This window comes from Mauremys mutica, chromosome 6 (assembly GCF_020497125.1).
Source record: "Mauremys mutica isolate MM-2020 ecotype Southern chromosome 6, ASM2049712v1, whole genome shotgun sequence".
Lineage (NCBI taxonomy): Eukaryota > Metazoa > Chordata > Testudines > Geoemydidae > Mauremys > Mauremys mutica.
In genome coordinates, this window is record NC_059077.1 from 95185613 (window position 1) to 95212374 (window position 26762).

The 26762-nt window shown below is 39.8% G+C and overlaps 1 protein-coding gene across 1 annotated transcript in view; it reads right to left on the minus strand.

The window, feature by feature from the left end:
* PRUNE2 (prune homolog 2 with BCH domain) overlaps positions 1-26762 on the minus strand; it is a 142845-nt gene that overhangs the window by 113798 nt on the left and 2285 nt on the right. The window contains exons 2-4 of the mRNA XM_045022105.1: positions 24815-24978; positions 12251-12403; positions 8392-8486 (exon numbers count right to left, since the gene is read on the minus strand). Of these exons, the coding sequence (XP_044878040.1) occupies positions 8392-8486; positions 12251-12403; positions 24815-24978 (412 nt within the window). The remainder of the gene's footprint in view (positions 1-8391; positions 8487-12250; positions 12404-24814; positions 24979-26762) is intronic.

Consider the following 26762-nt stretch of genomic DNA (forward strand, 5'->3'; position numbering starts at 1 on the left):
TCTTGTTTTTGTTTTTCCAGTTTATACTGTGTATAATGGTGGTAGCTGTAGAATAAAATAAGCAAATATACCTTACAAAATATTATGCACCATCTTCAAGCTCAACATGACTTGAATTTACTAGTACATTCCCTGAGACTGGTCATTGTTATTCATAGATTTTAAGGCTAGAAGGGACAAATATGATCACCTACTCTGACCTCCTACCTAACGCAGGCCATAATAATTCACCCAGTAATTTCCACATCAAGCCCATAACTTCTGTCTTGGCTATCGTATGTTTTGTAGAAGGCTATCTAATCCTGATTTAAAGACTAGAAGGGATGGAAATAATCACTACAACCATTGTTGATGACACTTTTTGCTTTCCTACAGTCAATTAATAAGCAGTTACGGTCATAAATAAACAATCTGAGATGATCCAAACACATTCACCTGTTTCCCTTCTGCACTTGTAGAGCAGGATAGACAACCACAAAAGAAAATCCACATGCTTTGCCTAGCTTGTCAGCATCTAGAACCAATCTGTATTCATTGCAAATGGGATTCTTCATCCAACCTGGGGCATCAATAGCACAGGTACCATCTTCCAGAATGGTAGAGTTGCATAATTATGGTATTTTCATTAATGGATCTTTGACTGTTCTATTCATTCTTGTAATGTAATGACTTAACTCTCTGAATACTTCTGGAATAGAAAATTAAAGTACATTTAGCTCTGTGTGTGTGTGTGTGTGTATATATATATACACGTACACCTATAGACAGATCTCACACACTGACATTTTAAAAAAACTTAATTAAAGTTGATTTATTTACAAATGCAATGTTTTCAATACACACAAAAGATGTATTTAATGTTTTATTTTTAAACACAATTAAAAAATAATATATAAATATATACATACTGCAAATGTAATACAGATAACAAATTCATTTAAGCCCATTTATGCACATTAGTAACACACCATGTGGCAGAAAGACTATGACTACAAGAAGACCCCTTGGCGATTTATTTTATATTAAATCCCTAATGGCCTCTCCTCATCTTTATAAAAATATGCACAAAAGTCCAGACTATGCAGCCATTGAAATGAATGGTTATTTATTTGCTAAACGAGAACCCTATGTTTAATGTTCCTTAGACATAAGGTAGCCTGCAAAAGTCGCATTCCTACAGCTCCATACATCATTTATTTTACATACCCTAACTTCTCACAACAGGCATCAGAAAAATCTCTCTGAACAGCATTGTAAGTTGCTGAGAATTTTGTTTCCAATTCCATTACTGGAAGATTAAATGTTAACATGTTTACTTGCTTTTTTAGCATCAAAAACAAATCCATGTACCAATCTGACACCATTTCAAAAACATAATGTGTATATTTATACTGGAAAATAAAAGTTTGCCACGTCTGTGATGTGATCATCAAAACCAGACAATGGAAGTTCAACCTTCAAATAAAATTAAATTAGAATACATTATGATTTATGTAGTAACCCAACTAGTTTAAAAGTTGTTTGAAAATGTCTGCCATACTACAGCTGAGAGAGTTACTTGTTTTTATATAGGTATATTGTGTAATACTTAAATAAAAATCTGTCTTCATAATACACAAAACACCATACAAATCTGCCAGAAAAAAATTGCAAATGTACACATTGTGCTACTACTAATGCTATTTTGAAAAAATATTTTGAAATTTAACCAAGGAGTTTTCCTTCTTTTGGACACAAGTTGGGCTGGTTAGGAGATTAAAATCTAGGACTAGATCCATGGGTCTGGCCAACGTTTGTCAGGATCAAAGGAGAGGAGGCATAGGAGATGTTATGCCACCTTTCTGTCCTTCCCCTATCCAATCCTTGAGACAGCTGAGGGCTGTTTCAAACCCAAGTGAAATTTATAAGGGCCTCCAGGCTGCTCTAAGTTATACTGGCTGTAACAGCCTCTTAGGGAGTTGTTCCACCGGCCCCAGATCAGCAGAGCACAAAGTGCTGTGTCCACCCCCTCATCCATTCCTGGGACACACCCCACCCTGACCGGGAGGGCCTGCAGAGGGAAGTATAGAGTCAGCTACACTATCATGTGGGGATTGCCCTATGTAAAGAACACTTTACAAAATTATAAAGTGTGCTCAGATATCAGGGTCAGGAATGTGACATAAGAACCTTGATAGAGCACTATCTCATCAGTCAATCAGCATTCAGTTTCTCTCACATATACTGATCAAGACCAGATACTCATATACTTGTTGGCCATATTTTTTAACTGGCTTCCTTAAGTCTCCTCTAGGAATCTCTATTTATGTTATTTTTCTTCTCTTTAAAGATATTGCTCGTTGTGTTATCATTAAGTGGTCCAACTGACAGCCTGCGGGCTGAACCTGGCCTACAGGACAATTCCATCCAGCCCCAGAACTCCTGTGGCATCCACTCCCCCAGCAGCTTCCCAGAACATTAGAGAGTATTGCAGTGAGTGAAATGCTGCACAAGCCACATGTCGAGACAAAATGGCGTCCTGCATGTGAGGTCACGCCATGCTGAAGAGGCCATTTTATGGAGCCAGTCTCCCTCTGGCATATGCAGCACTTCTCTCCAGCAGCAGGAAGGTAAAGGTAGCTGATGAGGTAGCCAGCGAGCAATGGTGATCCTCAGAGTCATCTCTCTGGAATTCTGTTTTGGTAAGGGGCCTATGGGGGTGCCTCCAGTCCAAACTAGCATCCGGCCCATAGCATTGAAACGGTCGGACCACAGACTCCAGCAAAAATGTCATCAAGCTTTCATAAGAAACTATAAAGAAAATGGGGTTCCATGAAAGCTGCATGTCTTGTTCACTATATTGCATCTTGAGGAAAGAGGAGAAACGGAAAGTTCAATTCACAAAGTATTATTCATCTCTCAGAAAAAAATGACTTTCCCGGAAAGTCACATTGAGAAGATGCTTCTCATTTCCAAGGGAATTCCAACAGAGAACAAGCAAAATATACTCTCGGGGTATAACATAATAAAACAGAAATTAACAGCAGTGCAAGCACTCAGTTTTGCTACAATAACCTATGAATAATCTCCATCTTGACTTGGAGAAACTTCCCAGTAAAAGTAATGAAAACAACAGCCACTTGGGCCATGTTACTTCTTGAACAAATGCTGCCATGCATGTAAATAAGATGCAGTTTGTGTGTGATATGGCTCTGTTCATTTCTTGTTTTAACCTAGAACTTCACTGTAATTTAAATCTATAAAACCCCAAACAGAAAGAGCATTATCTGAAAAATGCAAAGCTGTGTACATCCAGCTCCTCACAAAAATCCTGATTTGTATGCATGAAATGCCTTCCCTGAATTGATCAGTAAGGCCCAGTATTCCTTTAATACTACTCTCTATTCCTTTAAAACTCTCCTCAAGATCCATCTCTGCCAAGATGCCTATAAGAGATCAGAAAATTGATGCTGGGCAGATGGGGATACGTGACACTTTATTAATATAATAACAGTGGTAAATATACTCCCATAGACACAAAATGTATATATTTGATTGTATTTCAACCCCTCACACCCCTCATATGTCCCTTGTCTTCCCAAATTGTAAACATATTGGAGCAGGGATTGTGCCTTCCTATGTGTTTGTATAGCACCGAGAACCATAGACCTTGATACTTTTCAGGCCTCTCAGTGTTACTGCAATGTAAATATTGACTAGTGATACTAATAGTGAATTAGTTGGTAACGGAAGAAATTATTGAATTATTGCCACTATTACCTTCCTCCTAAATCAAAGAACATTTTAGCAAACATTTTCTCTAACAAGGGATATTAGCATCTATATTTTTAATAGAAAAATCAGGGCTTAACTCCATAGTAACTGAACAGTTCACAAATATTGCGGAATTTATCTTCACAACTCATCTAGGAGGTAAAGAAGTATTATTATCCTCATTTTACTGAGGCAGAGTGACTGATTCAAGATTGCACAGGATGTCAATGGCAGAGCTGGGATATGAACTCAAACATCCTGAGTTCCAGCCCAGTGCCTATCCATAAAACCATCCTTCCTCTCAGAAACACCGGAGCTAAGATAGACTCTAATTTCATTATAGATCTGTAAAACCAATAATAAAAGAGAGCACACTTTTTATGGGTATATGAAAGACTATGTAAGGTATTTCATTTATTAGAATATTAACGTCACTTGATATATTGGTTTTAAAAAGACTTTATCATTCTTAAATACTCATTTAACCCATTCACAGCCTGAGTATTTCAGGTGTGACATTTTCATTCTTCATGACACATGGCAACTATAGCAATAAACATGCATCTGTGAATGACACACTATTCCTGATGGGTTGCAGTAGATATAATCATGTTATTATCACTGTTAGTAGCAACAGCAGCAGCAGCTGTGTAACCATCAGAATCAATAAATCCTAACAGATCAGGAGAGATCATGAAACCAAAGGAAATAATCAGGCCTAAGAAAACTCTTCACCAAAAGATGCTCTTATGTTTCTGTTGGCTGGAAGAACAGTTTGACCCTGTTGGTTTTCTAAAGAAGCAAACACATTATAGATGCAACATCTGTGGCATTAAAGCAAAGCAAAACCTGTGTCTCATGTCCTCATTGATCTTTAATTAGTTAATGTCTGTGCAGCACTTAGAACACAGAAAGCACTGCATAAGAGCTAAGTAATATGAATTATTATCATTATTACTGGAGCAAATCCAGAAGTATTTATACAAGCAAAACTCACAGGAAGGTGAACATGAGTTTTATCTGAGTAAAGACTCATATCTTCAGGATTTTGCCTGAAGTAAAAGACTCAGGTTTTCCAATTTTTGCCTATTGTTAATTATTATTCCTATTATGCGACACAGAGTTCTGCTTGCTGGAGGTGTGGCAGGCAGAGCAATACACGATGGTTTTGCAAATCCATCCCTGTCTCTACTGGTGCTGTTGCAGATTGCTCTATCCCTGACAAGGCTGTGAATCTGAACAAACCAACAACTGTCCTCCTGTGTGCTTCTGTCAAGCACTGTGAGCCAGACAGAGTTCTGAAGTGTTTGAACAGAGTGTAGTAACTCAGCATCACAAAAACTAACCTCCACCCAGAGGGGCTGGAGCAACGCCACGTCAGTTACAGCATGTTTCTTTTGCAAAGAGAAGAACTAGAAGGAATTACTTCTAGAACTTCTAGGAATCACTTCCAGGTAACTTCAGTCAAAAATGCTGGTAATATCAGTGACTTGATGGGTTCAGATTAAAGATCATTTAACTCATGGAAATCATTAAGAATTGATTGTTTTGTGCATATGCAGTTGAATCTCCTTCCCCTAGATAGTTCCATTTAGTTATGCCTCAAACAATGTTCTTGTGAACCACTTCACTGCTTGAGAATCAAATCTTCGTGTTCCCTGAACAACAGTATTCTAAACTCAAATGTGATACAATATATTCACTGAGGCCAGTTCTGAAACTTGTCTGCTTTTAGAACTATAAAAACATTGCAGGGGTCAAATGTCTTTCGTAGGTAGTAGAAGAAAGGGATACAAGTAGGCTAGAATGTGACTAGCCTTAATACAGTTGTGCAAAGTAGAAGTAAAGATCCTCTATTTCCCAGCTGAGCTATGTTAGTGCTACCTGGATGTTAGATCTGGGTCCTGCGTAGAGCACAGAAGCTGCATTCCACATACTCTCAGGAAGTAACAAAAGCATCTTAATTTAATACTGAAGCTAGCTCCTCATTATAAGCCTAATTTGTACCACACACCTAAATTAGCAAAATGATAGACAACGGTTAAAATAAATTATTAGAAGATTATAAAATCCCATTTCTTATTCAAAGAATGCATTTCCAACCATCTTGTTATTGGTTATTTTGACATTTGTATATTTTTGCAAATTTTAGGGACCAAAGTTAAAGTTGAATGGGCCATGCAAGTTTGTTGGAGTGATGGAGGATGATGGAGGATTGTATGGCAGTGAGAACGTGGCTGGACCCTTTAACTGTTCATTTCTTGACTTTCTAACATGTAGTTTTTTAAACCGATTGATTACTGTGCCAGCATGTAAATTACTATCACTGACACTACTGACATTCTATCACTTGTTTAGTAAGCTAGACATTAACTTTTTGATATACTAGCCAGTACAATTAATATCTAGTATGATTCAAGGTATGTAGCTTTGAAATTCCTCCACAGAAGATATCTTGATACAAAACACGCTAAAATATGCTTCTCTGAGCAATTATAAAGTGTTTTGAATAAGTCAGGAAAGAAAATCCAAGTCTGACATTTTAAATACACCAGGATGATATTCAGCAGTACAAAGCTACAGACTAGATCCAGCAGACCTAAGCCTCTGGAACTGCTATCCCTGGAATTTCCATAGGCCTTGCGGTGTTTGCAAAGATGAAGACTAACCTCTGTTTTCAAGGGGAACTATCCCTCTCTGTACCCCAAAATGCTGTGTTTCATGGACTCTCCCATTCTGTACTGTCCAACTGCCATAATTAGAGTAAATTAGGTTATTTGATATTATACCAAAATACTCTGTACCTGAGCATGCTTAATGCCCTACCTGTCCTAACAGGTTCTTCTCCAACTGACTAAACATCACTCAATGAGGGACAAGTTTGAAGGGCTCACACCATTAAGACACTAGGCTCTCCCCTTGCTGACAGTGTCACTGCAGAGGGACATCCAATGAGAGCATGAAGAAGACCACAAAATTGAAAGGCCAAAGATTAATTCACACTTCACGGCTTGGCAACAGAAAGAAAGATGCCCAGCACCTTAGCTCCTATTGAGTTCAGTGGAGTTGTGGGAGCTCTTAAAATCAAGTCCTTGGTGATTGGGGATGGGGTAGAACCCCATGACCTACTTGCAACATTCATCTACCAATAAGAGAGCCATGACGGCTACTCCCAGGCAGCCTATTTAAAATAACAAAGTAAGGGAGAAAGAATAAAACATGACCGAATCATAAAACATCTGTTCCCCACTTCCCTCCAGCTTAACTCTGCTTGTCTCATAGTCAGCGAGGCGTGAAATTTGCAGAGTTTGAGAGTCAATCTTTGTGGCACATAGGGGTCTCATTCACTGGTAGCCATAAAGCTCATTTTTACTTGTTTGAGTTGGTGATGTAGCACAAATACAGTCTTGGGTGTTTGGCCAGATTGGCCCTCTGTATGTAGGGTGACCAGATGTCCCATTAGCGGGATGGTCCCGATATTAGCGGCTTTGTTTTATATAGGCAACTATCCTCCCGGGGAAAAAAAAGTCTCCTGATTTTTCATTCCTGCTATCTGGTCACCCTATCTGCATGTAAAGGATCATTTTGGCTAACACAAGATAGAGGAGTCAGTAATACAAAACACAATGCTGTTAGATGAGGTGTGCTTTATATGCACCTGCTCAGTGTGTGAGGACTGGGCTGGAACTAAAAGCGAACACCTGCACTGATGGGATATGTGAAGTGACTGCAATGTAGTAAAAGCCCCCAGGAGAAATAGGAGCAAATGTAACAGCTGCCTTAGGCTCGTGTCTTACCCCACTTCTTTTGAGGTGACTTGCAGGACTAGTCACACTCAGTGGCTAGTCCCTGAACAGGGGCTTAAGGGGAAGGGGAAGATTCCTCACGTGTCCCTTTGCTCTCACCTGTGAAGAGCCAGCCTCGACCTGGGCCTGAATGATTTTGATCTGTACTTCTACACATATAACAGCTAAATCTAAAGTGGTATCAGCACAATATTCATTAAAAACAGTACACTAGAGGGGAAAGAACATCTGTAAAATATGCATAACACTGAACGGCTAATAGTTATGCACACATTTAACTAAGAGCACTTCAGCTTAAGTGGGGTCAGTTCAGAGGTGTGAGACTGAAAACCAGCAATCAAAAAAATGACTTTGATAGTACTGCTAACACAGGAAATGCCTGAGACAAGCAGCCATCTAATTAACAAATTGGAAGGATTTCTTATCAGTCCTGGAATTTCTATAATTTATGACCAATGTGACTGTTTTCAGCACATTCAAAGCAGGTGTATAAAAGTAAAAAAACAAGGGGACACTTTTCTCAACGAGTTGAGAGACTATTAACCCCACTGCACGGAAGAGTAAGTTATGATCCAAGCATTGCAATTTTCTGCAGCTGTCGCTCTAAAGCATCCTGGTAAATTACTTTTATTTGAAAGGATATTCAGATGCATAGTAATGAAAGTCAGACCACAAATAACTACAGCATTCATAAAAATGAATTACATCATTGACAAAATCTGCACATACTCTATCCTGAGAAAACAAGTAACTGAAAATCTATGCGAAAGAACAGGCCACCTTCTTCAGCTTGGTTGTTTAGCAGCTATATTCTATTTATGTTTCCTCTTACCTCAAGGGTCATGTACATCGTGCTAACTGCAACTTTAATTTCTCCATCTGACAGCTCCTTGAGATCCTTCAACATAGCCTCCTCAATATTTAAACCTGTTTGAGATACAGAAAAACTGTTCAGTACATACAAGTTTCAGAGCTAGTCAAATGCAACAGGATGAGTTAAGACCAGAATTTTAGCCTTAATGTTAACTCTTCTGGCTTTTATGGGTTCACATCAGAAAATTAACATTATTATTTTGTAATTTAAATTAATATTAATAGTATGGCACTACTACTTTAATATCAGAGTAAACAAAGTTCAAAAGAATTAAAAGACAAAGATACTCATATTCAGTTTCCCTCGATGAAGTTGTAAAGGCTCTGATCTGGAAGCATATCGAATACTACTTGTCAACAAGTGCACATAATCTTTACTCTTCAGATCATGGATATAAGACTTTTGGCACTAATAGAATTGTTGTAACAAATCATTCAGAGCTCAAGCAATTAAGGTACATGCTGTAAATACAAACTTCAGATTGCATTCTACCATGGACCTTCCTTAAACTAACATTTTACCAATGGATGTTTCTGTGTGGGATTAAAGATTAATATAACCCTCAGGAACAGATTAACGTGTATTGTTGACACAGGAGATTTTATCATCATCATCTAGTGGGTGACTTTAATCGTGGGATCTGGATTCCTCTATATAGGAGCCAGGAATGTTGTGAATTTTCAAAATATTTCATTTAACCATATAGCTTTCATTTACTGTAATGGGAGATGTCCAGGTAAAAGGCTGCAACATTCTCTAAACTATATTTAAATAATTCATGACGCACAGGAACATGGTCAGTTGATCCCTACTGATAACGCAGATAATATAGCCAAATAGCCACTCATGACTGAAACAGTCATATAAATCATAACTGCTCATCAATGAATGCAGTAGCTAGATTTTCTTCAATCAGCAATCTATTGACAAGATGAACTGGCAGTTCTCATGTATATTCAGAATCTTTGATGTTTTCATTTCAAAAATTACTATATATAGACAGTAGAGTCTTTAATAAGCAGAATATCTATTCTCATTGTGCCCAAAATAACCAGTACACCTATGGATTCAGGTTTGTAAATGAGTGCTGCTTCTTAGATGAAACCTGGAACTGCTATTTTGTTGAATTGTTCCACTTCTGCCTAACAAACTAGATACTAATATATGGTGATGTACCTATCTCATAGAGCTAGAAGGGACATTCAAAGGTCATTGAGTCCAGTCCCCTGCCTTCACTAACAGGACCAAGTACTGATTTTGCCCCAGATCTGTAAATGGCCCCCTCAAGGATTGAACTCATGACCTTGGCTTTAGCAGGCCAATGTTCAAACCACTGAGCTATCTGTCCCCTATCAGGGCTGGCTCCAGTGTTTTTGTCGCCCCAAGTGGTGGGGAGAAAAAAAAAGCCGCAATCGGCGGCACTTCGGTGGCAGCTCTACCACCGCCGCTTCATTCTTCAGCAGGAATTCGACAGCAGCTCTATCACCGCCACTTCATTCTTCAGCAGCAATTTGGTGGGAGGTCCTTCCCTCCAAGAGGGACTGAGGGACCCGCTGCCGAATTGCCCCCGAAGAGCCGGACGTGCTGCCCCTTTCCGTTGGCCACTCCAAGCACCTGCTTGCTGCGCTGGTGCCTGGAGCCGGCCCTCCCCCTATAAAGAGTACATAAAGGCAAAACTTTCATCTGATTTGCAAAGGACCTCAGAATCTCATTCCCATCTATCTGCACATAGAGCACACAAACATATGCAATGCTAACTATGTAATTTGTAATAAAATCATAAACAATATTGATAAAACACAGAACAATGTAGCTGGTACGCTATGTCCCTGTTCAGGGACACTTAAAATTATGAGGCATCCATGGCCATACTAAAGCTGCTTCCAAGAGTAGTAGCAAAGTGGCTAACTTTTTTTTACAGTGTAGTTTCATTAACAGCCAATCCTAAAGAGAGACACAGGCAGACTTCACTTGACGCATTGTTAGTAATCCTGTTAGGTAAAATCCTGGCCTTACTGAAGTCAATGGGAGTTTTGCCACTGACTTTCGTACATTGACGTCAATAGGCCTACACACAATGAGCAAAGTTATGCTCATTTATTAGTCTTTGTAGAATCGGGGCCATGAATGTCAAATATGAATAGTGCCCATGATCACAGGCAGTGTATGGCCTTTTAAATATAATTAAACATTTTCATTAATGATCTAAAAGAGGATCTAAGAGCATATTGGTGTAAACTGGCAACACCCATCAGGCACCTAAAGGGACCAGAAATATGAAAATAAAATTCAGTTCATTTCAACTGTGCAAACAGAAAGCTAACACATCTGGGAGGAATCATCCAAAAAAAATTTAACTCAATCGGAGGGAGATGTCCTAGGGAAGCAGTGATGATTAAAGGGATTTCGGGGTAATAATGAAAAGCAAAGTGGACATGAGTTTGCAATGCGACATGGCAGCAAAAAAAGGCCATTGACATTCTTAATGTATATACAGAGACTGTACATGGCAGAGCTGGGAAGCACTAGAACCATGTCAACTGCTTTATTCAAGCTGCAGAAACCACTGAAATCAAGCTTTATTCACTTTTATATTGTATCAATGAAGTGACAACGTTTCACTGAATTTTGTTCATATGCATGAACTCTTAATAGAAGCTTTTTGTATGTGTCTTTTGTTTTGTATATTGCTTTACCTAGATGTTGGAGCACAGTTAATAACACATAAGGAACAATGAGCCTGATTCTGCCCTCACTTACTCCAGTTTCACTTCAATATAGGTCCACTGATTTCAATGGCACTGCTACTGATTTATACCAGTGTGTTTAGGAAAACCAGGCCCAATGTTCAGAAATTCTACCCCACTGCTGTTTACAATGTATTTCAAGTTTGATGCTGAATATTAGGGCAGATCACTTGAGCCAAGCCATGTGGTGGATGTCACACATTCTTCCTCCTTTGCCCCTGACTGGCTGAACCTAGCTCATGCAATCAGGGAGGTCAGCCAGCTCAGCGGGAGCCATTTTCACCTGGTTTCTCACAGAGAGGCTGCATTGACGTTGCACTCTCTAATCCAGCTGGGAAAAGACTTTTTTCTCCCAGCCTCCATGTTTTTCTGGATTGTGGGAGAACTTCTCTGTCTACCTGGGCACATGGCGGGAACTGAGGGAAAGCACTGAAGGACTATCAGTGCTCAAGTGAATTAGCCTGTGTCTTCATTACAAAGTGGGTGGATTACCAACCTGCCTGAAAGCAGCACCAGGGAGCACTAGCCTATACCCCAGCCAGGGGAGCTAGCCCAGGTTTAAAGCACCTTCAAACCCAGATAGTGAATGTTTTTGGAGGCATGGAGTAAAAATGGTTCAGTCTCATTTCTGAGTGACAATGAACAAGAAATATACTTTTCCATTATTAAAATAACTTCTTGCTATTTCAAGCTTTATTTAGGGTTAAAGTCACGTCACCAGCATAGAGCCCAAGAAACTGAGCTCTGTGCAGGTGAAATAGGTTCAGTAGGTAAAATCCACCCCCAAGATGGCATTGAGCTGTAGCTGAGTATCCTGCCTATGGCTGGAGCGGTGCCTATAGCCCACCATGTTGTGTTGGGGCCCACTAGACAATATTACTAGACAATATTAATTATCGCGTTTAGAATCTCAGATAGCGCTGATAGTCCACAGAAACAAGACTTCTATGCTCCATTTTTTATTTTTTTATTTCAACTACTGTCATCTCACATAATGATCCATTCTGTCTAGATGTAGCCACATGACAAAAATGCCAAGCTGCCTGAGGAATGGAAGTAAACTGCATTACCTTGAGCCTTAAATGGGTTCCGCTGGAAAACAGAGATAATGTCTTCTCGAGGCGGCAGCTCTGGAAATTTTTCTTCTAGAATTGACAGTATTTCTTCCTGTTGTTCTGTAATTCTTTCGGGTTCCATAGACATACACTGGAAGAGAATGCTTCCTGAAATGTGAAACAGCAAAGTCAACCCCTCCTGTACAACAGTGAAAAGGTACTAGAGAAACTACAATTCTTACTGTACCCTTGTTCTCCCTTCCCCCTTTAAAGTCCTTTCCTCCTTTGGGCTTGTTTTCACTGTAGAGTTAACTCAAGTTATAACATGCCTTAACTGGCATGTGTTGGTGCTTTTTTTTAATTTGAGTAGGCTGGCCTGTCAGGGATATAGATTTGTAGGTTACAGCTAGACTTAGCATAACGCATCAGCTGCTAACAATCACCCCATAAAGTAATCCAGTCTTACTCAAGATGCCTTAATTCAAGTGTAGATAACTCAAGCTAACTCTGCAGTGAGGCTATAGCCTTCATATACTTGTTACAAGGACCAGTACAAACTGACATGCCAAATATCCATTTTCTAAGCAGCCAAAATATCAAATTCTTTAAAAATCTACACTGTTAATTTGTTATTTTGATAAATCTAGCATATTAGGAAAAGCTACTTCAATTTATCATATACTTTCTATTTCTATAGGGGTTTGTTATATTTAAACATAACAATCCCAATCTTGCCCCAGGAAGCCAATGGCAACATTCCCATTGACTTCATGATAGGGCCCAAAAATTAGCATGAAGTTTTTTGAAGTGAATGTCTCTTTAAGTACAAGTAATTGCTTTTTCTGGGAGCCACCTGTTTACAAATCCATCCTGGTTGGTAGCTGATCTCCCTTCTTTTTCCCCACATGGGATGTCAGTATCAATGGACATAGAGGGTGACTGCTAAAATACAGCCAGCAGAACCTTGAAATAAGTACACAAATACATACACAATATCACCCATACTACAATTAAGCAAAACTAGATTAAGCATTTCAAGCAAATGATTGATTTTATCATATTTATTGACTCCATTATTTCCATGTCTGAGGATTTCTAATTGCCCTTCTTATTACCAATACAACACAAAACTCTTCCCGAATACAGCACACAAGTAACAACTTCACAAAGGACTTTGAGGATAACCTTAAACTTATGATTTAAGTCAGTCACTAGTCACTCCAGTGTAATTGACTCTAGATGACCCCATGCCAATGTATTTCTAGATGAAAGCACAGCACGTTCAGCCAAATACGACATATTAATTTCAAAGTTAAAAAAATGAGTCCATTAAATAATTGCAGCACAATTGGCACTCTGTTAAAAGACCTAAATAGAGTTGATGTATTTTCAGAGGATTACATAGAGCATACCATCCTCCAAATTCCATCCTTGATGTGACAGATATTGCTGGCGGGGTAAGGATTCAAGGTCATCCTTTAACTCTCAGAAGGCTTTGTTCCCATTTGCTAATATGCCCAAAGAAAACATTCACTGCCAATTATTCATGCTAAATTAAGAATAATACAATCTTATACTTCAGCATTATTATTTATATTACAGTAGCTCACAGAGACTCCAACCAAGATCAGGGCTCCATTATGCTAGGACATGTACAAACACATAGGAAGAGACAGTTAGACCCAGATCCACAAAGATACGTAGGCACCTAGCCCCAGACTTAGGCATCTAAGTCCCAGTTTTAGGCTCCACTGTGATTCACAAAACCCCTGCCTAACCCTGTAGCACCTGAAATCACTCGGCGCCTACGTTTCTTCCTGGCATGCAAACTGCTGCCTCACTGTAGACATCTAGACACCTGTCTCCCACCTAAGCCCCTGAGCAATCCACAAAACAGGGGAAGACATGCATTCACCTGCCTATCTTGTATGCAGGGCTCAATCAAGTAGATGTGATCAGAGTGCCCCTGTGTATAAATAATTAGTCATTGGAGTTGGGGGACTGGACTTTGGGTCTCCCACCTCCCAGGTGGGTGCCCTAACCAGGGGACTCATAGGGTCATTCTCACTCTCTCTCGGGCCCAATGACTCTTTAATTATTTATACATAGTGGAACAATTTCAACAGGAGAGACTGAGGGAGCTCGACATCAGAGTGTCCCATAGCTCTGTGGTTAGGCCACCCTCCTGAGAGGTGAGTGTCCCTTATTCAAATCCATTCTTCCCATCAGGTAGAGTGGGGAATGGAACCTCATCCTAGATGAGTACTCTAACCACTGGGCTACCACCACCTCCTCTTTCTCTGGCTGTTGTGTGTGCAGCAAGGGCACCAGAATCTTTATAGAAGTGGGGGGACAAGGCCAAAGTGCCCCCTCCCTCTCCACAGCTGGCTGCTCCTGTGGTGAGCCAGCTGCCGTCTCTTCTGGTGCCACAGCAACCCCTGGTGGGCAAAAGGTGTAATTGCAGTGCCTCCCCAGCAGAATCTATTATTATGCGGGGGCGGGAGGGGGGAGGGAGAATCTGCAGGGCACACGAATTCTGTGCTTGTGCAGTGGCACAGAATTCCCCCAGGAGTACATAGTGCATGTTGGCCTTTAGCAATACGATTACGTTTTTCCCACAGCAAATATGTTTCTTTTGTTAAAAAGTGGGAGGCCTGATCCTCTCCATCCCCTCAGTTCCAGCGCTGGTAGTGTACAGTGAAGCAGGCACCTAACCCATTCTCATAAAAACCCACGTAGGTATTTAAGCCATCTGATTCTGGGAAAGGAGTTCCTGATTGCGGATCGCTAGCAGCCCAGACTCTGGCACCTATCTCTGGGAAAGGCTCTCATCAGCATCTCCCATTGGCTAGTTTAGGGGGTCCCTCCCTAGCATTGCTGGCTTTGTGGATCACATTCTTAAGCGCCAATTTCTCCTCAGCCATTGTACAGGAAGCCTAAGCCCCTAATTCAGACTTGTGAATAGCTGTGCTGTTCCTGTGATTCTCTAGGTGCTTGAAATGCATTGCAATGTTTAAGTCCCTTTGTGGATCCAGGCCTTAGTCCCTATTCCAAAGAGTTCATAATCTAACTAGGCAAGACGCACTGAGAGCTAAGTGACTTGCATAGCATCACGAAGCAGGTTAAAGGTTCCAGGTTGAACTGGAACAGGTTCAGAGAAGGGCTACTAGGATGATCCAAGGAATGGAAAACCTGTCATATGAAAGGAGACTCAAAGAGTTTGGCTTGTTTAGCCTAACCAAAAGAAATGCTGAAGGGAGATATGATTGCTCTCTATAAACATATCAGAGGGATAAATACCAGGGAGGGAGAGGAATTATTTAAGCTCAGTACCAATGTGGATACAAGAACAAATGGATATAAACTGGCTATCAGGAAGTTTAGACTTAAAATTAGACAAAGGTTTCTAACCATCAGAGGAATGAAGTTCTGGAACAGCCTACCAAGGGGAGTAGTGGAGGCAAAAGACATATCCGGCTTCAAGACTAAGCTTGATAAGTTTATGGAGGGGATGGTATGATGGGATAGCCTAATTTTGGCAATTAATTTGTCTTTGACTACTAGCGGTAAATATGCCCAATGGCTTGTGATGGGATTTTAGATGGGATGGTATCTAAGTTACTATAGAGAATTCTTTCCTGAGTGTCTGGCTGGTGAGTCTTGCCCACATACTCAGGGTTTAGCTGATTGCCATATTTGGGGTCGGGAAGGAATTTTCCTCCAGGGCAGATTGGCAGAAGTCCTGGGGGGTTTTCGCCTTCCTCTGCAGCGTGGGGCATGGGTCACTTGTTGGAAGATTCTCTGCACCTTGAAGTCTTTAAAGGTGTTCTCATGATTTGAGGACTTCAATGGCTCAGACACAGGTCTGATACAGGAGTGGGTGGGTGAGATTCTGTGGCCTGCATTGTGCAGGAGGTCAGACTAGATGATCATAATGGCCTCTTCTGACCTTAGAGTCTATGATTCTAAAGGCAGAGCTAGGAACTGAATCCAGGTCTCCTGACTCCCACTCCAGTACTCTGTTCATTAGACAACAAGCTTGTAAAATGAGTGGAATCCCCCACTCTTTCAATGTAAAACACTGAATAGCTGGGTAAGTGCCTTACTGGGAGGGGGGTCAACTCCCTGTGAACAGGGCCGCCCAGAGGATACAGGGGGTCTGGGGTCTTCGGCGGCGGGGGGATCCCGCTTCGGCGGTAATTCGGAGGCATGAGGTCCTTCCGCTCTGGGACCCGCTGCCAAAGTGCCCCAAAGACCCATGGTGGGGGCCCCCCCGCCACTGAATTACCGCTAAAGACCCGGCACTTCGGCGGCGGGTCCCACTTCGGTGGTAATTTGCCAGCGAGGGGTCCTTCCGCCCCGGAGCGGAAGGACACCCTGCCACCAAAGACCTGGAGCGGAAGAAGCTCCGGGGGCCCGGGCCCCACGAGAGTTTTCTGGGGCACCTGGAGAGGGTAAAGGACCCCGCTCCGGGGACCCCAAAAAACTCTCGTGGGGGCCCTTGCAGGGCCCGGGGCAAATTGCCCCACTTTCCCACCCCCCCGGGCGGCCCTGCCTGTGAAGCAGCAAAGATTTTTACAACCTAGCAAATACACTCCTCTCCTCAAGGATTATTTCCATGTTAAATTCTTTTAAATTTCAAATTTTGGTTGTTTTTGGCATAGTCCTGTCAAAAAAGTATAGTTTAAATGTTTTAAAATTGGAAAAGTGGGGGGGGGGTTCCACCCTTTGATCACTGAAAGGATTTTCCTCAAACTTTACAACCATCACCTTTGGATAGATTAATGTTTTATTCTCAATAGTAACTTTCTTCAAAAAGTTACAAGTGCATGAAAGCAGGGTGATCATCTACTGGAAACAATTTTGCAACTGAAGTATAGGCCTCACTAGCAGGCAAATGCTGGTGTGGGAGTAGTACTCTGAAGTAGGGAGTGAATCTCTCTGAGAAACAGAGATTAGTTGACATATTAGTTCAAGGGATGAATTTGGCCTAACTTTAAAATGGAGACATATAACCTGAAAATACGTAGAGCCATAAAAAATATTGTAACATACCACTCCCTGGAGAGACTGTAGACACTTTTAATATTTATTGTAGGGTGAATCCAGGATGGAATTTCTTTCTTATCTCAGAATTTCCAGAATTTCTCTCTTATGTCTTAATACCCTTACTTTTCTTGGGTTTATGGCAGTCCTATTTTTTTAAATATCCCTCTCTGTGTGGTAGTATTAAAAATCATATAAGAAACAGACTGTATAGAAAAATATATACTGTGGCCCACATTTTCACAAGTTGGTAGTGATTTAGGCATCCCAATTTTTGGACACCTTAAGGGTTCTGATTTTCAGGTATGTAAAGTTGGGTATCCAAAAACTGAAGCACCCACAATCTTTATTCATTTTTCAAAATGTAGGCCTGTATCTTTAGTGGTGGTTCAGTTGGTTGGGTTTTTTAAATATAAGAAATGGAATAGTTATTATTGTATGTGTCATCTGAAACATCAACCAATGGGTTTAAAAAATAATACCTTAAGAAGCAGAGGAAATCAGAGCACAAAGTACTGGAAAGTGCAATAAAGTAACAGGTATTAGATATAAAACCATACAAGCTCATCAATTCAGAATTAAAGATTTGTAGAAAGTCAACCCAGATTTGTGTACCTAATTGTATAGAAAGAACTAAGATCAAGTAAGCCATGCTTCAGTACAATTACAATAATATTATTTTACTAATTTTCTTTTAATATATCAGATAGTCTAATTACAATTGATTACAGATTGAGCAATAATTACACTACAGCTTTTGTATAATCAATCCAGGTTTTCAGTTAAGCTGTGAGATAAGTGCATGATTATGTAATTCTAAAAAAAATGATGAAGGCAAGGGCAATACAGAAACAGTAAAAGGGAAATAAATTTTGATTCTTGCAATTTGAGCAAAATATTTTTTTCTGTGTTTCTCACACCGTCAATTTCTATTTCTTTTAAATAAATAGTGGAGTTCAGGTAAATGAAAATCTAGGGCTCAGCGTTTCAAGATAATTAGGCCCCTAATGCCCATGGACATCACTGTGAGCTAGGGGTTTTTGAAGATCTGACTCCAAGACACTATGGCAGCTGGATTCTAATCTCACACCAGCCTTATACTGGCATAAATCCCTTGACTTTAAGTTACTCCTGATATACACATGTGTGAGGAAAAGGAGAATTAAGCCCCTTAAATCAGAACGAATCTTCATAATAAAAATTCTTACCAGTGACAATTCCATTTTTCAGTTCAAGAACAGTTTTATTATAGAGCATTGTAAAAATGATTTTCTGAACATTCATGAAGCTAGTTTAAATTAATCTGCCAATCCTTATAAATATATTTTAAAATAGGGACTTCTAATGTTTCTAAACATTTTTACCTTTAGCTCCCAAATGAAAAGAGCTTGAAGGATTGTTTGAAGATAACGCTATACTGCTATGTCCCTGTATCTGGTTTTCACTGGCATGATATGTTCTTGTGAATTTCTCTTAGAATTTGATCAGACCCTCATTAGGATACACACATGTGAGTTATTGCATATTTTTAAAATCAGAGTTTGAACATGGGTGCAAGAAAGAGTACAGATATGCATTTCAACTGGCTATTTGAAAGCAGCTTGAACTCTTGATTGCTAGGTTCCTCTCAATAGTTGCAACTTGAGATATTCTGGTTGTGTGCAAAACATTCTGATCGGAAACCCACTTTCGGTTTTAAGAGGAATAAGCATTCTCATCCCAACATGAAATGTAGACCTTATAGCATTAATGGAGTAATTAATCAAACAGGCACCCAATTTTAAAAGCTTTTTTTGTCGTAAGCCTTCTGTTGTTTAATTCTTCTGCTAAGAAAAAAGGAAGAGAGAAAGAGTCTTCTCAAACTAATGTAGGAACATCTGCAATTCCCAATGTCAACACAGGGCTGTATTCTTCCTTCAAAGTATACCATGTGCTTGTTAGCATTAATAGGACATTCACACAAAATCCCTGCATATTAGTGGGATATGGACCTCTCAATTTCTTTATGGGGTTTAAGATCCCACATAGTTTAGAAAAACAACAAACTCAGTTTGTGTCCTAAGTAACATTGCATCACCTCATTTCTCTTCATTGTAGGCATTCTTTCATTAGCACTTTCCCAGACTGAGTCAGGTCAGCAGTCCATTTAAGTCATGTACTATTTTAAGTATCTGTTGTAAAGGATACCCATCAGCTAAAAACACTGTGGCATTACGCCCCATATTCTTCATCGAGATATTTTGATGTGAATATGGTATAACTAAGATATGTTTTATGCAAGATGAGTCATGTGAGGTATCATTGGAAAGGTTATGATGAACTGACTATGATTATCCTATTGGTATGCATGTATCTTTTCTGTATCTGAAGTTAGGAACATTGACTATGTATAAATTACTAAAGTGTTTGCACCTGGGGAATGCCCACCAGACAGTAGGCAATCTGGCTGGATGGGCCATTAGGACTTTGAAGATGCTAATTTCCCTCGTTCCTGAGAAGCTTTCTGGGATGCTGCTTTGACACTGCCGAGTCAGGTGATTATGTCACCTGGTACTGGACCCCATCTTGGTCTGCTAGTATTTTTCCATAAAAGGGGTGGAGACCAAACTGGGAAACAAAGGATTCCCACCATATGTAAATTCTATTTCAGGCAGGGAAGCAAGAGTTAATCAGGGCTCCTTCTTCACTGAGTCCCTGCCCAGGATGACTGCTGAGACTATCTAAGAAACAAGGACTGAGAGGGGGGGAGAAGAGCTGAGCCTGGACCCGAAAAGGTGTGTGGCCTGTGAAAGAAATGCCTAAAACAACATTTAGGGTGAGAAATTATTACTTCTAACCCGTTTCTTTAGTGTATTGAGCTTAGTTTGCATATTTATTTGCTCACTAATCTGCTTTGATCTGTTTGCTATCCCTTATAATCACTTAAAATCTATCCTTTGTAGTTAATAAACTTGCTTTGTTTTCTAAAACCCAGTTTGTGCAATTCATGGGGGGGGGGTGGGAAGCTGCGCATATCTTCCTCCACATTGAGGGAGGGGGCAATTTTCATGAGCTTACACTGTACGGATTTCTGGGCAGCACAAGACAATACAATTTGGGGTTTATGCTCCTGAGGGAGTGTGCACTGGAGTGCTGAGCAATCCCTGAGCTGTCGTCCCATGCAGAGCAGATCTCAGTGTCTGTGTCTTTTGCAGCTGGGTGTGGCCCTACCTGTGTGTGTGCTGGAGGAGGCTTGAGGGCTTGGCACTGCAGGACAGAGTGAGGGAGCCCAGGCTGGTGGAATGGGTGGGCTCAGTGGGACCCCAGTATATCACTTTCATTACCACTCTCCCAGACTGAATCAAGTCAGCAGCCCATTTAGTCATGTACTCTTTTAAGTATCTGTTTTAAAGGGGATCCATCAGCTAAGAACACTTCCTTCCAACAACTTGTTTTTACTGAGAGCTAGTGCAACTCCCATTGGATTCCTGAAAGGACTCCAGAAGCTCTTCTGTCCACCAACACATAAGCAAAAGAAAATACAATATATAATCCAAGGGTTGATATTTCTTACTATGTGCATCACACTGCATTACTGGGTTTTGGGGGTGGGGTGAGGGGAGAGGACATTGGATAATATGCTATGCCACTTTAAAAAAATGATGGGCATTTTATTCCTTTTGCAAAGCAGTTCAGAAGCACCACTTTTGCCAAAAGCAATTGCTGTGCATTAATATTCAACATGATCTAATGAAGGCAGAAGTTGTTTTGGGAAAACATTAAAAACAGCACAGGCATCTCTTGCATGATAAGTTTGTGGCTGAAAAGAACAGTGCAGTGAAAATACAGACACCTCCCTTTTTCACCTAGGTTTTGATCATTAAGCTAAAAAAGAAAGGATGGTAGGGGGGTGGGGAAAGAAGCAACCTTTCGTGAAAACTGTACATAGAGCAAAAAAGCAGCTCTCATTGATGATCAGCAGTTAATAAAAAGATTCATAGCTGAAATGCTACACAATCTTGCTGGCAAAAATAGTTGCCTTCCAAAAAATGCTTTGTTTCTAGACACACTAGGAAAAACATCTTATCAGGCCAAAAAATCATTGTTTGGTGGAGCTGAAAATGTTCCCCTTTCTCTTTCATATTATATGTATAATAAGGGATGCAATTCACTTGGACTTCATGACCATTTAAGAAAAGTGTGAGTCATCCATCTGATAAATGCTGGCACCTTTCCCAAACTCCCAAAAAGAACCTTTTAAAAAAAATGTTACTGGTGTGAGTTGCTAAAATAACAAACTAATTTTGAAAGCCAAACTGCACCAGCACTGCACTGAAATGTATTAATGCTTCAGCTCATATCCAGAAAAATCAAATTCAGTATCCGTAAATATTGTTGTTCATCTTGGTAAAAAATTGCCAGTATTTACATGTTGTAATCTGCATCTTGTGGCATCCTTCAAGGCCTTATACAAATAAACAGCAGGAGGCATTTTCGAGAATGCACTGACTCAAGGTACCTGACAATCAGTGTTTTGAATCACTCCTTGCCAGCTGGCTCTAACAGAAAATGTAATGATTCAGCAATTTAATGGATCTTGAGTTTGGCAACAGTCCCCTACTAAACATCTCTGGGGAAATAAAGTAATACAGGCCCAAGACTCTGGCAGATTTTATAATTGTTTGCTTCTGGCACAAATCCAGAGTCAGAACAAGCACTGGCTTAAGGCAGATATGATTGTGCAGTACTTTGACTCCTGGAGCAGGTTCTGATTAAGGCCCAAGGGTAGAATTAACTTATAGTGTGTCTGAAGAAGAGACAAAGATATCAGGAAAGCATACAGCTTAAAAAAGACCTTAAATATTAATACTGCCTACATTAATGATGTTAAATTTTGCATGGATATGCCTTTTCTTCCCTTCTCACTTTTTTCCATTCAAAAGCATGTCTAATTTGTTCAAACTTATAATAGTACACGTCAGAGTATTTTTAAATACTTTCAGCTATTATTAAAATTAATTAATAGTGCTAACAGGCTGTGGGCCAAAGTTTCAGAATTCCAAAGAAGTCTATTGAGATGGCACCTAATTAAACTGTCACAACTGGTACAGCACAACTGAAAAGATATCTCTAAACCTAGGCATTTGAATCATGTTACTAACCTTGCAAAATCACCCCTCCATGCATTCTAGAGGTCTGCATCAGTGCCCACTAAAGTAAATGTCAAAGCTCCCATTGACTTCAGTGGTGATATCTCCGCTCAGCAATTTTATGAAATCAAATCCAAATTCATAGCACTGACTTTCACGTTAGCTCGCTGAACCTAAACTCCAACAAAAATTGCTCCATGTAAATTATACAATTATTTTACGCTATTGTAGAAAAAGAGAGGAATAGTAGTGTCGGTACTTCTATACTGGCTTTATGCCACTGGAATATCACCTATGCCCTGGGGCAATCCTGCTAGACTGAGATATGTCAGCTTTACAGCATATATCCACTGGCAGTGCAGCACAAAACAGCCATTCCTCACCCCAGAATATGGTCCTTTGCTGGTAGCTACAAAGTCAGAATGGCCATGAAGAGCAAATCATTTTGATATCTGTATATGAGTATCTGTATATCTTCTACATTTTCAGTACTGTAATTGATTGGCTTGTTCTCCATAGCTGCTCCCAACAGTGATTCGAGATCCCAAAATTTGACAGTCCTCTTGCAAAAGGCAAGACTCTCATAACAGTTCAGCTGTATATGTAGGATTTGGGTAAGTTGTAAGGACAGAATTTGGTCTACTATCTGTAAATATTTATAGTCTTAACAGCTTGGACAATGTATTAAAAATTAAAATTAAGAGATGTAGGTATTTACTATTTTTTCCTGAATTTGTAAATGTGGTTTCCTAACTACTAATTTTTTTTTAATCACATCAGAGCTTATTATACTGTTTAATTCAGTACCTTACGATTTTTTTAGATCATTAGCTAGCAACAGAGTAACTAGATACCATTGTTGTTGAAGCTGTATTAATAATAAGATAGATACTGTAATTCCATTAGGCATGGGCCCAATTCCGCAAACACTTACTACCAAATAATAATGTTTACAATCATGAATAATCCTCGTGATTTCAACAGCACTAATTATGGTGCTAAGCACTATACACAGTAACAAGTATCTGCAGGATTGGGCCCTTATGGTTGCATCAAAAGAAAAATCTTGTCTATGTTTAACTTTTATAGCAAATATATTTAAAGTGTTTGAATAATAAGCTATAATTCTACCTCTAAATAATGAACTACATAAAGGCTTTATTATCTGTAATATCCTACTAGCTTCAGTCACTTTGCATTGTCACAGAGGCCTCTTGACATAAATCCCCCAAATGCCTTTTTTTTTGGTTCTGTCACAAAGATAAATGATTATTCTTACTTGGTTAGTTGAGGGCACAGTTTCCCATAGCGCTATTCTACAGAGATCTGCAGACTGCGAAATATTTAATGGCAGCTTTACTGGGGACCATTAGTTATGAAACATGTAAAGAGATTTGGCCAAATTCTGTATTACTGGTAAAACCCTCTCCTCATGAACACATGAAAATACCAAATTTTGTAGTCTCTCAGTATAAATTCAATAGCTCAGATACCATGGTGAAGGGCATGTTATGAGGTCCCGAACAGAACAGAGTAAAATAAACTTCTATCTTTTCTTAAACTTAGGTGTATGCAAAAATTCAGCACTGGAGTTTTAACATTTGTCTAAGTTAATTTTTCAGAAAAAAAAATGTAGCAACTATGAGTTCACAATTTAAACTGGTTATTTTTTAAAGTATGTTCTGAAGCGGGAATGATAAAATTACATAACTGACTTATGGGAAACAGTCAGTTCTTTTACAGCTTCAGCTTTCTATCTAACAGATATCACAAATTTAAATGCAGTGACTGCAGAAACTGAAGATGTCGACAAATGTAACAAGCTAAAAAGGAAAACTGAGAAACATTTGTGACTATACTGAAGCCCCCCTGCTTAATACTGTGGTGCACAAACGAGGCAAACTGAGAAGAAAGTGTCATGCTAATTTGATTATGGCATTCTTAGATCATGAAAGTTACACATTATACCACCAAAACAAGATTAAATAAACATGGCTTTGATTAGGAGACGTTTTAACATGCAAGCATGGGATCTTGAGCCATATTCATTGTATACCACAGGGTAAGAGTGTCTTTACTGCCAATACCACACAATCCCTGGAAACAAAGTTAGAACTATAAGAGCTATTCCATCTACCCAACTGATGTGCAGATAGCTCCATTTAATATTCCTCTCTAGTGATACAGTAAAGACCCCTCATGCCTGTTTTTAAATGCACATTTTTAATATTAAATATAATGTTACTCTTTAACAAACTCTTTACTCCCTGCTTCTTTTATGGAGCTTCCCGTGGTCTTTAAAGGGATTGTTAACCAAAGAATGGATCGCACTCTTTCTGCATGAGCAAATTCTGCAACACTCCATTAAATCTTTCAGTATTTAATATAAAGAGTAATCTCTCACCTCTGAGGAGATGAGCCAGTTGCTGAGTGATTAACTCTGGTGCCTCTTGAAGAATCTCTTTTACTACTAAAGAGGAAGAAGACGCCTGTAACCCCAAGTTGGCATCACATCGCTCATCTGGATTGATGACTTTGACAACCGCTGATTCCAAACTTTTATCATCACTATCATACAAAATTTAAAAAATTACAAATTACAAAAATTTTAATAATTTGATCTGTAAAACACACCAGTGTAGCTTTTTCAGTTACTTTGCTATGGTTAATAGTACAAATTATTTTTTTTTAAATAACAGCTGCTAGCACAATGGTACATTCTAGTCATTCTTATTCAAATTCTACTGTGAATGAAACAATACAAAAATGTTAATTAACTCCTTGACCACAATGTCCTAAACTTAAGTCACCATTGTAGAGTGACAGATTCTTAGCTTCTTTAAAATAACTACTGTTTGATATTTAGTATGTACTCAGACTTGAATGCTTGTAAGAGACAAGGTGGGTGAGATCATATCTTTTATTGGACCAACTTCTGTTGGTGAGAGAGACAAGCAGTTGAGCTATACAGAGCTCTTCCTCATGTCTGGGAAAGGTACTTTTAGAATGTCACAGCTAAATACAAGGTCAAACAGATAGTTTAGCATAAGTAGTTAGCACATATTCTAAGGGACTGTTCAAAGTGAAGTGACCCATTAACACCCCTGTAGTCATAGGAAAAAAAGGGGATGGGGTTTAGAAGGTTACAGATTGTTGTAATAACCCCTAAATCCAGTCTCTTTAGTAAGATCATGATTTTTAGTGTCTAGCAAAGTTATGAATTTAAGCTCCCATGCTCGGCTTTTGAAAGTGCTGTGCAGGTTTCCTTTGAAGATGAGGACTGATAGGTCAGATATAGAGTGATCGCTTTGGGAAAATTTTCACCCAAGGATGATACGGTGTTTTTGTCTTTTATCATTTTCCTCTGTAAGTTCATTCAAAAGCGTAGTGATTGTCTGGTTTCAACCACATAGTTATTACTGGGGCGTGTAGTGCACAAGACACATTGTGATAGGCATGTGTAGGACTCATGGATCTTGACACGTGTGTTGTGGGGGGCATTGATCATTGTAGCAGTGGACATATGTCTGCAGGTTTTGCATTTGTTATTCTGGCAGGGTCTGGTGCCACTTTGAATTGGTGTGTCTTGGTCTGTGGGGACCTTGCTTCTGATGACGACCTTGGAAAGGCTAGGGGGTTGTTTGAAGGCCAGAAGAGGAGGTTCAGGAAAGATTCTTCAGGATGGGGGTCCCCGTTGAGTAAGGGTTGTAGCTGTTTGATGATACCCTGTATGGGTTCCAGTTTGGGGTGGTAGGTGACAACGAGGGATATGTGGTCGGAGGGGATTTTATTTCCATATTGAAGCAGGCTCTCTAGGGGTATTTGGGTGGCCCATTCATGATGCGAAGACTTGACAGCCACGAAGTTAAAGAAGTTGGAGTTTTATGTAAAACTTTTAATTCACATTTTAGCAGGGTTTCCACATTTCAAAGAATTGTTTTTTTCCTCTCACTAGTACAGATACAACGTTGTTTATCTTAAAGCAAAAAGAAAAATTCACTGGTAAAGGTGCAAAGAAGAGAGGCTGGTGACTCAGTAAGTGGCATTTTTCACTCTGAGCCTCACCCCAACTCTAGCCACTTTACAACGGCCAGAGCAATGCCAAGGAGCTCTAAAAGCTCCACTTTGGTCTGGGGGGAGGATTTACCCGGAACATGAATAATGCCATTCAAGGAATTTTCCAAGGAACCATTCTCACAAACCCTGGCATACAGGCTGCAGCATATAGGACTGCAGAGATTCTGGCCCATAGGCAGTCAGGGACAGGATGTTGTAAGAGACAGGCCCCATGGCTGTCTGCATTATGCTGGGGACACTAACCATCCCAGAATTGGGAGGATGCAAAGGTGGCC